The 12,893-nt window shown below is 39.3% G+C and overlaps 1 protein-coding gene across 17 annotated transcripts in view; it reads right to left on the bottom strand.

Annotated features, from left to right (window-relative positions):
* The window catches only part of LOC108034852 (protein alan shepard), a 129,075-nt gene that overhangs the window by 6,605 nt on the left and 109,577 nt on the right, over nucleotides 1–12,893 (bottom strand). For 15 of the 17 annotated variants that reach the window (XR_007763755.1, XM_017110000.3, XM_017109990.3 and 12 more), the window contains 2 exons: nucleotides 3,027–3,280; nucleotides 926–984 (listed from right to left, as the gene is read on the bottom strand). Coding sequence is in view for 16 of the 17 variants with exons in the window: in XM_017110000.3 (XP_016965489.1) it covers nucleotides 926–984; nucleotides 3,027–3,280 (313 nt within the window). In the remaining variant the exon portion in view is untranslated. The remainder of the gene's footprint in view (nucleotides 1–925; nucleotides 985–3,026; nucleotides 3,281–12,893) is intronic. The other 2 variants (XM_050886319.1, XM_050886325.1) reach the window with 1 other exon arrangement.

Below are 12,893 nucleotides of genomic sequence, written 5' to 3'. Positions count from 1 at the left end.
TTGAAATCGAATTCAATCAAGAACCGAAAAAAATAATGGGAATTTCGCATTGGGTCACGTGCAACAAAAACAAAATCAAACAAAAACAAAATATTCGTTCAACAAGAAAAGAGGAGTAGAAGAAAAAACGGGTGAAAATTAAATTAATAATTAATTCGATTCAACTTAAATGCTAACAAACAGGAGTTCTTAAAAAAAAGAATAAATCCAAACGCAAGTAAAAACGCACTCAATAAAAATATATTTATATCGATACACGCACACACATTGATAGGGAGCAGTCTTTCATAGATACACTATTTTTACAGCTTGTTCAGTTATCGGCGTATTTACACATTATCGTAATCGTTATTATTAGCATAAGTCGAGTGCATTGGTAGCAGTAGATAGTATTTGTAATATTAAAGTGAAATGCATGAATGACACGATTGCGAAATGATCAGAAATTGAACCGAAAAACTCAGGGCAGTAGAAGGAAATCAAGAAAAACTGCTAAATGCCAATCAAATTTGTCAAAATATAAATAAAAAATATATATTTAATTATTAAAATGATTTGAATACAACTACTTAACGAACGAGCAAAAAATGTGATTACTTTAAACAAATAAAAACAAATACTGAGTGTTCTTTGAGATTTTCAGTTCGATAGAAAGTAATAGGTAATAGAGTAGATATGAAAACCAAAATAAACTACTTTGAAATTTGAAAAAATATTTTTCAAAGAACACTCGGCATTTTTAAAAGTAGTAAAGAACAAAACCTACTCGATAAATCAATGGAATTTCAGTTTTTGGTTTGTTTATATTTTCTTTTCTTGCGTTTCTTTTGGATATCTTTTTTTTATACATAAACACATACTAATAATACTTATACAAAAACACACATAAATAAAATAATGATGAGAATGGTGAAGAAAAAAATACCTTTACATTTGTTTGTTGTTTTATCTAAAATAGCCTTGGTTGATATAATTGTTCCGTATCTGAAAGTTGTAAGCAAGAAGAGAGACACACAGGTGGGTTAGATAGTATCCGCATTAAATGGACAATGAGATGTGGTATATTGCTGCATGACAACGACTGCAAAGAGTGGATAATCAGATTATAAACACATTCAGGTCTCTCAGGGTGTCGTTGTGTGCGTGCGTCTGGTGCCACGTGCCACAATATTTATATACTCCATAAGGAATGGGTAGTTTTTGAAGGGTTTGGGGGTTGCTCGATGAGAATACCTGGTTCTGATTGGACCCAGCTGGCAATTAAAGTGTCATTAAAATGCAATTTTTATGCTCGTGCGCGCCAAAGTAGGCAATGGAAATTTTCACAACCCTTTAGCTGGCTTTTCCTAGCATTTTCCTAGGGCGTTGCTCATTTATGCCTGGTAATAATTGCCTTAGTCCAAGTGTAATGCCCCTGCCTCCGCATGCCGTGAGAAATTAAATCGATATCTTCTTGGTTACACTACTAGTACCACACCACCCTCACCCCCCTTTAATACTTAGTTATAATAACATTAAAGCCCCCCTCCCCACAGGCTTTGCCCACTAATAAGCCGCTTATTTTGATTGCCTGCAGCCGGAGAAAAGGACGCTGTGTGGTAAAAAAAAAAGGAAAATAAATTAACCTTCAATTTAATTACTTGACTTACAACCGCAGGGGGATTGGGCTCCCTTCTGCTTTTTTATGTTCGTGCAACGCCGCAAATAAGTTATTTTTTACGCATAAAAGAAATGGCCAACAGTGCGTATGCGTAATACGCACATAATAATACGCTTAGCCACGAAAGTGATTTCCTCCTCTTTTGGATAAACGAAAAACAACATTTTTTGATAAAGCGTGCGCACTAATTAGTGGATTTTGTTTAGTTTTGCAAAACTTAGCCTCGTTCGTCGGCCCGCAAGAAGGTCAGGGGTTAGTTGCCTTTTTTGGGGGTTACTTTTCGGTGGAAGGATAAAGGATGCGGGGTGGCTTTATGGAAACGCAGCCAAGCGGAATGGACTGAGGCTAAGCCGCTCATTAGCAGAGGGGTCGGGGGTGGTTGTGGAGCGGATAAAGCGGATGGAAATGGATTTCGGGTTCCGTTCCGTCTCAAAAACACACACCACTCCACACCACTTTCCCAGTGGGCGCCAATCAATAGTCGGTCACACACATCTCGAATTAGTTCATTTCGTATGGATGGAATTTCGAATGTCTGATGTGGCACCAAAGATACAAGCGTATCTGTAAGATACAGCTCGCAAAGTAATATATGAGAAAGAATTGAATACATTTTCATTTCACAAATGTGTTCCATATCGGAAAATTGTAACAAGTATCTGGCGAACCATTTGTTAAAGAACTTTTAAAAGAAAATTATCTTGCTTGCATTGGAATGAAAAGCCAAAATTACTTTGAGATATTAAGATTATATAAATATAAGACTGTTTTTCTTAGCAAGATCATTAAAAGCATAAATTCGGAATCTCGTCTTTTGTAATTCAGATTTATAGAGTTAGTCTAAACTGGCTTTTGTTTTTTATGAATAGTATTCTATAAAAATAAAATATTTCTAATGACATTTTCCACAGTACTGTATAAATACATCAAGACATCCCATAAATAACTAGCAATTCATTTCTCCTACAGGCCCGTTATTAACGTTCAATTAAAATTGATGAAGATGCTGCTAGCTCAAAGGCATCATCGTTGCCTCGCTATCTCAAAGGCATGCACATACAGCAAATTTATATTTCTAGATACATATATTGCGGCCCAGTGAAGGCCCGGAGCAGCAAAAACAATTAAAATGAATTTGCATAATGGCCTGCCCAGGGAGCTGTGTTAGATGGTAATGCAATTTAATGTGATAGGTGGACCGCAGAGACAAGATACAAAACCGCAGGGCACGCACAGGCACAAATCACTGAGAGGCTTGATTGCGTCCATGTCTGAAATCTGAATCTGATTTGAATGGCATTCAAGGGGTTGGGAATCTATTATTTATATGATTTTTTTCCTCGGCTCATGTCCTGGCGGTACTCACTGTGCACACATATTAACTAGATCCTTGTCGGTTGTGCCCTGCTGCAGTCCGCGAATGTAGAGATTTGTCTTGGACAACTGCTCGCCGCCCTGTTGGTTTTGATTCTGCACCGTGCCGTTGGGACCCATGTTCGTGTTGGTGTTCGTCGTGTTGCTCAGGCTGGTGCTCAGCGTGCCGCTCTGGGAGCCGGTGTTCGAGGAGCTGCTCGAGTTGGTGTTGCTCGGTGAGGCTGCCGTCGGCACTCGCTGGCCGTACTGCAAGAAATGGAGAAGATGTGGCTATAGTACAAGCAAGGATACTTAAATTTTAGGTTCATATAAAAACAATTCAAAACGAAGCTTATATTACATTTCAACATAATTTTATCCAATATTCTTTTATTTTTCTAGATGAGCCTCTTCGATCCAATCATAATCTCGAATCAAGAACCCAAATCTTGGACATTCATCATATACATGATTCTTAGACTCGAATCATTGCCTCGAATCATAGGCTTAAATCATAGACTTTAAACACGAATCGAAGAGAAAAATGGTTATCAGTTCCTTTCAGAATTTTCAATTCAAATTTCACAATGCCAAAGTCTTCGTTTTTCATAATTGAAAACCACAATTGATTTGTAAACAAATATTTATAATATCCTACAAAATGCATCACTGCTGCTCAACCATTTGAGTGGAAACCAAATGATAAGTGGTCAAGGGACTACATTCGCCTCCCCATAGGCAATATCAAACTGTATAGTGCAAAAGTATGTCGATAATATTAAGCGATTTGGCTCCCACAATCCATAGATCCAAGGATTGAGAGAGGACGAGCGACAACTGGAGGCAGTGCAAGTATTTTTATTGAAATTCCGACTGGAATAGCTGCCATTCGAAGTTATTGAATGCTGCTTGGCTCACACAATGGCTAGAGATGGGCATAGCTCTGTAGATAGGGACAGGAATGGAGGTGAGCAGGTGGAGGGAGAGAGGCATCCGGGGGCAGAGAAGGAGAAGGGCACATTGGCATGTTGACGACAGCCATGACGATGGCGTTTTTCACTTAAAATGCCACACATGTGCCAGAGGGACACGAATAAAGAAGAAGGATACGACGGAGCCCGAGCTTTGCATATAGGGCTGCAGGATATTTGGCAGCTGCACTCGTCGAAGGCGTCGAAAATCTATAAAATTTGTATGCAACAAACAATGGCTCCACACTCACACGCGCATACCTCCGGTAAAAGTCCAACAAACTTTGCCATTGATACATTTTTGAAAATTTGCCAAAAACATTATTTTATTCGCACAGCACAGCAGCAGAGCACATCAGCGGGAAATGCTAAAATATGCAACCGACAGTAAAAAAAAAACTTCCACTGCAAATACCCAAAAAAAAGGGGAAAATGAAAATCAAGCGAAACATTTTTTGTTGGATTTTCTCTTTTGTTTCAGGGGTAGAAAAAAGAACGATTTTTTGGGGGGCTTTGAGAACTTTTTTACCCAGCCGCGAAATCCATTTGCATAAAAACCACTGAATTTCGGGGGGTTAGGGTTAAATAAAAAGTTTTCGCTAATTGATCCGTGTCATGGCTAATACTTCCGTAGGTCACAACTTGATTTGGAAAAAATGTAAATCCACAGAAGTGCCGGAAATCAATTGTCAGTCGAGAAATAAAACAAAAATTGGATTTGTTTGTAGCTAAAAAGCACAGCTTTTTCCATTTTAAGGGAATTATTAATAAACATCTGTTTATTTTTCAAATGTAATTGGAAGGCAGTTACGTCAAATGAGTTTTTTAAGCGACTATTGATGGGAGGTTCTTATATTTTTGTTATATTGAAGATTAATATTTAACCAACAAAATGTGGTACCACTACTCGTATACTTGATATTCTGAGAATGTGCACCCCAACTCGTTTTTCTTTCTGTATATCTTTTATGAATTTATAAAGAGACGTGAAAGTCACGCTTCGGCCAGCAGGCAACCAACACAAATCATAAACTCGGCTCGTTCGCTATCTCTCTGGGCCAAGTCCAAATAAACTTTGACTCCCCAAACTCGTTAGGCTACTCCGCACAGTCGTCGGGCATCTAGAAGATACATTTTGTACAGTTCTTCCTACGAAATGGCTTCCTTTCGACGCTCTCGCATGCAAAACAAAATTAAATAATAAATTCAGCCAGCCATTTTTGTAGTCAGCAATTGTTTATCTGTCTACATATGAGTGTGCGAAAATACTTAAGCCAACACTCATACGCCCTGTGTGCCAATGAACTTTTCGCTCTCGACTTTTTGCCGACTCGTGGCCGCTTTTCTGATAATGAAATTATATCGTTCTAATAATTTTATGCGCACAGCAACTACAATTTGTACACTATATAATATAATATATTGTGGTCTATCTAGCTGTGTATTCTTATGTGTGTCACGCCAAACTGAGCCAACGACAACTTGGCTGGCCTTTTTATTTTATTTAATGTTCTGTTCGTCGGCTTAGCTTTTTATTGTTGCTGCTGTCGCCGGACTTTTTTCTAGTTTTTTGTGTATTTTATTTACTTAATTTTTTTTGGCAAAAATTGCGTCATTTGCAAAAAATTTCACGCTGCTAAATCTGCGAGGTTTTTCGCTTTTTAATAAGCTATCTGTCCCCCCGTTTTGCCGGCTCTTTCGCCAGCTATTTTTCTACTCATGCATGTTTCTCATGCTTTCCCCTTGATTTTTGTGGCCCACACGTGTCTGATGTCTGAGACTTTGGCCAACTGTATTCGCGTTGTTTGGGCAGCAAAAGGCCTACTATATATGCACATTAGCACGGTAGTTGGGATATGTTAACCTTTTTCGCCGCTCCGCCTGTTATTTATGCGCATTTAATTTGTTTACTTATTTATTGCATTTGCACGAATGCGGGGAAGCGACAGCGAAACAAACTAAAAATACAATTTAATGGCATAAGCTAAACTTTTTGATTGCCGCCCGATGGCAGCGATGGGACTCAACTGAAAAGAAATGATGTCGTCGTCGATTCGATTCGATGGCGATGGCGATGACGATGGCAGAACACGCAATTGTTAATGGCCCCAACTTATGACTGTTCGTTTGTACTCCCATTTGGGTTTCACTAGATTAGACAAAGGTTACGCTGAACTGGGGATGGAGTTATGGGCTAGAAGAGGCGGTTCACAGACCTTGAGAAAGGGTCGGGACAATGGTAAATTAATTTTAAGGGGAGTGACCCTTATAAATCGATTATAAAGTTGGACATCGGACGCTCTTATTTTATTGGTTGATTTAATAAATAATAATAGGTGAGACCTGAACGATACATCAAGAAGAAATCTATCTGGGAAGCACAAATCAAGAAAGTTAGCATCAAGAAGAAATTACTCTTGAAATATATCAAGAAGAAATTACTCTTGAAATATTATATCTACAAATAATAACTCTTAATAGATTTAGTCAAATATAATATTGAGAAATAATTCCTCTTGAAATATTGAATTAAGATATATCTCGAAATATTATTATTAATAAATTATTATATCAAGAAGTAGTTACTCTTAAAATATTCATTAAAGATCATCAAAAACCCTTGGAAATTTCAATAAAACCATGCTAAAATTCCGTTTATTTACTCTTTAAAATAAAGCAATCAAAAAACACTCAGAAACACTTTAAGCAAGTGACGGTTTCTGTGATTAATGCCCAACCAATTTCAATCACTGCCCTCATCTCCACGCTAACATCTCCATTAAGAAGCCATCAGCAATTATTACCCACAAAACCAGCGAAAAGCAGCTTACCGAGAAAGTCAAAACCGAAAGATCTCTGAGATCCGCTTGAAAGAGTCACGTGCCAGAAGTGTGAAATACCAAATGGACTTTTGTTTGATTTATGATGTCTCCACGACATGGGCGCCACACATAAAATATAATTCACTTAAGCCGAGCGGTGGCGTCTTCTCTGTGGCTTTCTTCAGAGGGGGTCCAACCCCCCTTTGAACCCCCCTTCCCAAGGGGCCTTCACTAATAAATCAAAATGCAAAGACCGAAGACGCATACGAAATGGAGTGCACTCGTTTTCAGTCACTAAATCAGCTGCCGCATAAATCCACTCCGTCATGATTAGTGACAGATATTATTTGTCCAAGTGCCTGCCAGCCTGTCAAATTTGGTTACCATATGTAGGTTGAAATCCAGCCAAAAAACGAAAGAACAAAACCCCAAAGTCCCCGGAAATGTTTGGAACTCTATGGCCATTGACCCATTGTGAAATGGGGAATTTCGGAGAGTCAAATTAGAGCTGGCTGCGTGTCCGCTTACGAGTCGAGACGTTTATATTACTTGAGCGGATTTCGTTTTCGAAAAACCCCTTTGGGAGGAGGGTTGCAGAACTCATCAAATCAAGGCGGCCAAATCCAGCTTTTCCTCTGATTGGGCAGGGTGGTTTTTCCCCAAAGCTTTGCTCATAAAAAATGCCTCTCACGTGACTTATATAAATTAAATGCGTTTTGTGCCCTCAACTGTGGAAGCTGGCAAGAAAATGATAGACGGGCTAGATGGATTCATTTGCTGGCAGAAAGGAAATGTTAGGCGTCAGATAACAGTCAGCAGAAACCGCCCGGAAAATGGGGGGTGGCCAGAGATTTTCCCTCCCCCATAATCGAAGCAAGTCATGGTTTCATGGGGTCGGAGGGTGGTTAAGGGCAGGCAGACATGCCAATGCCAAAAGAATTTCGAATTATCTGCAGGTGGAATTTTACTCGCAAAAAAGTATTTATGACATTTTTTCTCTTCCATCAAAAAACGAAAGCGCTTTATCGGCTATAATTCCCTGGCGACAAGGAATTTCCAATTTCAAATTATAGGCAGTACTTTTTTCTAGCAGGTCAACGACACGTTTCCATAATAATTATGATTTATAATTTCTTTGTTCTTTCTTCTGTTTGACGCAGAGCAGAAAAAGTTGATTAAACCCGAAACTTCTAACAAAAATAAAGTTGTATAATTTATCTGGCCCCGAAAAGAGTTGCCAACAAACTCTTATAATCATCGTGATAAGACTGTAATTGCTTCGTGGGTGAATCTAATCAAAGAAAATTTATGGGTTTCTTCCAAGAAATTGTATGCATTTTCTAGTGACCCCATAAATTAGCACAAACTCAAGTTCATATTTATAAATAAATATTGCTCATTGAAATTCGCTTTTATATCTTTTCTGTTTAAATATTTTCATTTAAACATATACATTATATATATATTTAAATTCAATGCAATTCTCTTGATTTATGTTAAAAAAAGACCAGTTTTTAATATTGCGGTTGCAAAAATAAAGGCATTTGTTCTTTTGTGTCCTTGCAAAACAGTGGTTTTTATTAAATCCAAGCTATTGCCACATTGTTGAGTTCGAAATTGACATTATATGGACAAGTGGCCGTTTTCCTTTCTGGTTTTCCCAGCTTTTTTCGTTTTGCCCACATTGCGAGTTTATTGTGTGACACAATTTGCATTGTTTTCACTTTGTTTCATTTTTAAAAACGAATTTCGCTTTGTTTTGCATTTTATTTGAATAATAAATATAAATAAATTGAGCATGGCGACAGGGGGAAAAAATGTTGACAATTTTTATTTGCATTTCCCTGTGGTCTTGTTAAGCCTTTTTCTAGACGATATGTATACTTATATTTAATTTGCATAATTTCGGATACCTAATCAAACCTCTGATTGTGACCCAAAAAGGGGGTAAAAACAGATTGGTATGCCTTGTCTCACAAGACTTTAATCAAGCGGAAAGGGTTCTGTGTTTGTTCTACGTGATTCGGAAAAGATTGAGCAGGTTTTCTACTTCTACTTCTTTCTTTCTGGTAGGTATTATCTTAAATTGGAAGTCGCAATGAGCACGTGCTTTGCTTGAAAGAAAGAAAGAGAAGAAGCCAAGAAGCTTAAAGATAAATTGTCCAAACAAGATGTGTAGAGAGATGTATCTAAATGCCGTGGAAGTTCTTTAAACAGCTTTTGTTAGGATACATTTTAGGTTGTAATCCTCTTACAGGCTATTACAAATGCATGGCCAATCCAAATATTTTTCAATCATAATTATATCAGCAAATAAACGTGTACATGCGCCCTCTTTGAAACCATAATCACAATGATAATAAAAGCCACAAACGTTGACTACGCTTGTGTACACTGGAAATGCTCACCGTGCGTCCCACCGATTTCCCCATTTTCCTCCCCCCGCCATTTTCACTATCCAAGTTAACCGCAAACATTTTGTTGCACACATATAAAGAGGCAAGCATACAAAAGTCAGACGGGAAAAAGTATCTGGCAGATAGCAAAAGTCATGTCTGAGTTTTGATATTGAAATGGGCAGAGAAAAAATGTGTGTGTAACCCGACAATGGGTCGCAGTTTAAATTTCATGTCAACGCCAGATACTCTCGAATAGCTCGAGATACAGATACTATATACATGATATGCATATGTACTAGTGGGTGGCAGTGCGGGGCCCACGCAAATATGCGGAGAGCAGACGGCGGTGCCCCAGACTTTCGACTTAAAAGCAGCAGCCACTTGGCGACAGTCGCACAATAAAATGCAATAAATTTATTGAATTAAAGCAGATAACTCAATTGAGTGGACAGGCCAGAGCAAGAAGCTGCCGAGAAGTCGGACAATGCATCTTGGCATTTACAGAAAATACAAAAATAAAAAAGAAAAGATGAGTCAAGAACCCAAGGAATGGAGAAAAGAATTTCATGAAAGAATTTATGACCGAAAAGGTAAACATTCTAAAGGGAAAGCGGCGATTTCAATGGAGGTCCGGCAAACTGTGAATGACCTTTATTACAAAAAAAATGGTTTACATTCCCCTTTAAGGTTTTTTAAGCTAAGGAATTCCATTTCTTATGACAGTTCTCTAGGGGTATTTCGCAGTTCGTTACTTTCCATTGCTTTCCTACGCGTGCTTGGGCCCCTTAAATCATAACCCATTGACCAAATGAACACCAGACGATAAGAATGGCCATATCGATTACCCGGCTATAACCGAAATGAAGAATGCGTCATCGAAAAAGCTGTTTTAATATTCATAATCAGACTGAACCAGTTGTTTCCCAACTATTCGCACTGATTGCATTGCTTTAACCGCCTGCTAAAGATAACACAAAGTTGTGATAAACATTTATCGATACAAAAGGTGAAAGAGACGGGGCCTATAAAGTGAAAGAGACAGAAAAAATGGCTGAGAGGGACAAGAAATTTATCGCCAAAAAGGAACACTAAAAGCATTTTAGCGCGATTAGTCCAACAAGGGACAACAAAATAGTGTATATGTATATATATACTGGGTATATAAAACTTGGCCAGACAGATTGGTAGGGAAAATGGGGGACGGGGGCCAGGGTGGGGTTAAGAGACTCGCCCAGTCTGCTCTGTAAAGGTCTTCAGGTCTCCGAAGCGATTGTCTGCTGGCATAATAAATTTTAGCATTAATTGAGTGTATGATTGAGCCAGAGTTTCCACTTGTTGTTGCTGCTCCTGCCGTTTCTGTGTAGGTGGAATGGACAGCAGCAAGTAAATAAGATTTTAATTGAAGCTTTTAGCAGGAAATGGAATATTAATGGAACCTGCTGATGAATTCTGCAGCTGATGCAGCCACTTCTGAGGGGCGGCCTTATGCGAAAGGGGCGGGAGGTGCTTAAAAAGTACGCCCAACTTCCCCATCCCCTCCACGATGAAGCCGTAAATTGCTAATCTAAAGTCAAAGTTCATCGAGTTTAGCCGAGTACATTTGACATTTGCATGTTGCTGGCTGCTGCGACAAAAAGTTGTAGTAAACTGAGTTATAGGCCCACTGAACCGAAAGGCGGAGGCTCTGTCACAGGTATTTCCAGGTGTAATATCCACTGATTGGCCTGAGGGGGCGTCGTGGGCATCTCTCATAATTGCTCCTGTCAATTTTGTATACCAAACTCATTTCTGCAGAAAGGTTAAAGCCTGATTGGCATCTGGGCAAAGGCAAACTGGCAGTCTCCCAATGAGGATTGAGGCCTGGAGAAGGGGAAAAGGAGGGGAGAGATGATGCTGCGAAAGGCATAATGCGATCAAATTAGTTGGGCATGTCAATCAAATGGTAATTCAATTCAAAGTATCCAGCTGATTAAAGTGGAAATTCAGGAAGTTAAAACTCTCAAAGAGGAATCTCACGATGAAACGTTGGAGTTACTTTATATAAATAAATTTGAGCAATTTATTAAGCTTTTTAGGGCTGAAACCACCCGAATATTTCGTATTATAAGCCACCCCCTACATCTTGTTCATAACGAAAGAACCTTTCATATTTCAGACTTTGTTCGTCTGGGCCATGCAACTCAAGTATTTTTATACGTATACGATATATCTCGGGTTGTTATTACATGATATATAGCGCGTGATATTTACCAACGCTGCCACATTAGCAATGACCACTAATCACAGAGAGCGGAATGGCGGGGACAGAAGCGAAACGTATTTCTGCACTTGGGTAAAAAATAATTTATGTGACAACGTGCAGAAAACTCAAAGTGTGAGTGGGTGCCAAAAAGAATAACAGAGGTTCGGCTCGGGGTGGATTGCAAGGGAATGGCCAGTAAAAGCGATTGCAAATAATAAATCAAATAAAGCTGCAGAACGTGATCGGAAGCCGCAGTTAAAGAATGGTCAAGTGGGTCTCGGACACCCAGAGCGGGAAGTACGGATGGCACTATGTCTATATGGAGGGGATTCCGTAGCGTATCTCCCTGTTGCCGCCTCCTTTCCCCTTTTCGCGGTATGGCTGCCAATTAAACACAAATATGCTGCATTTAAATTGAATTAAGCGCGGGGAGATACAATGAATACTCACTCTTCAACAGTTTCACCTGCACAGCAAAACACAGAAGAACTTTAGAAACTCGCACCCAAAAACCTGACTCATAAAAATTCTGGTTTTTCTAACTTTGAAACTAGTTAATTAGGTTTTATATAGATTAAAAAAATTCTATCTTTAAGATAAGTTTAGCATTTTTAACAAATAGTACATCATGTTTATATGACATCACATTGAAGATTTTTTCATTGGGTTCTGTTTTTTTATATGTAGAGAAGAATACCTACTGTTCGCCCCATCCTCTATCACACCTCTCTTCCCATAAATAATGAATGAATCAAGTCTCGGCGAATGCGTGTGTAGCGGAAGTAACACTTAACTCAAACACGAGCACGAGTCGATTCGAAAGATGGATGAGGGTGATGCCCGAGGGGAGTGTGGGTCGTATTCGAGGGGGTTTTGGGAGGTAGAACCCTCCGCACACACACACACACACACTCTGAGGCACAAGTGCCAGTCACACACACTGCCGTAGAAGCACGGACAATGGCAGCCCGAAAAGTGACAAAGACAACACGTTTTGTGCAGTAAAAAGTTACACTGGCCTCTTGAAAACCCATCGCCATCGCACTCGCACACACATTCTGCGGGACTTCGTCTCTTTCTCTATGCGGGTATTTAAATTTAATTTGCAAGCTGACAAAAAAGAAAGCAAAGCGGTTTCTTGACATCTCCTCCTTAAGTGAGTGTGCGACGAGTGTGTCCCCTGTCTCTTTCTATTCCCCTCCGTTTGTCTCTTTCTGTGACAGACAGGAAGTGCCGAAGTGTGTGTCCCTCCGCCGCCCTTCAGGAACCCTCCTCAGCCCAGCATATAGCTTTCCCATATATGTATGTCTACTCGAAGAAAAAACGGAAAACTGTGCTGAAAGCAAGTCAAGTCAAGCACAAAACCTAAAATTCTGCTGGCTGTCTCACTGTCCCCGTCCCTTTCTGCCCAACTATCGCCCTCTCTCTCGCTATGTGGCTTTTTGG

The sequence above is a fragment of the Drosophila biarmipes genome, chromosome 3L (assembly GCF_025231255.1).
Source record: "Drosophila biarmipes strain raj3 chromosome 3L, RU_DBia_V1.1, whole genome shotgun sequence".
NCBI classification, from domain to species: Eukaryota; Metazoa; Arthropoda; class Insecta; order Diptera; family Drosophilidae; genus Drosophila; species Drosophila biarmipes.
Note: the sequence above shows the minus strand (reverse complement) of the source record. Positions and strands in the feature narration are given on the sequence as shown.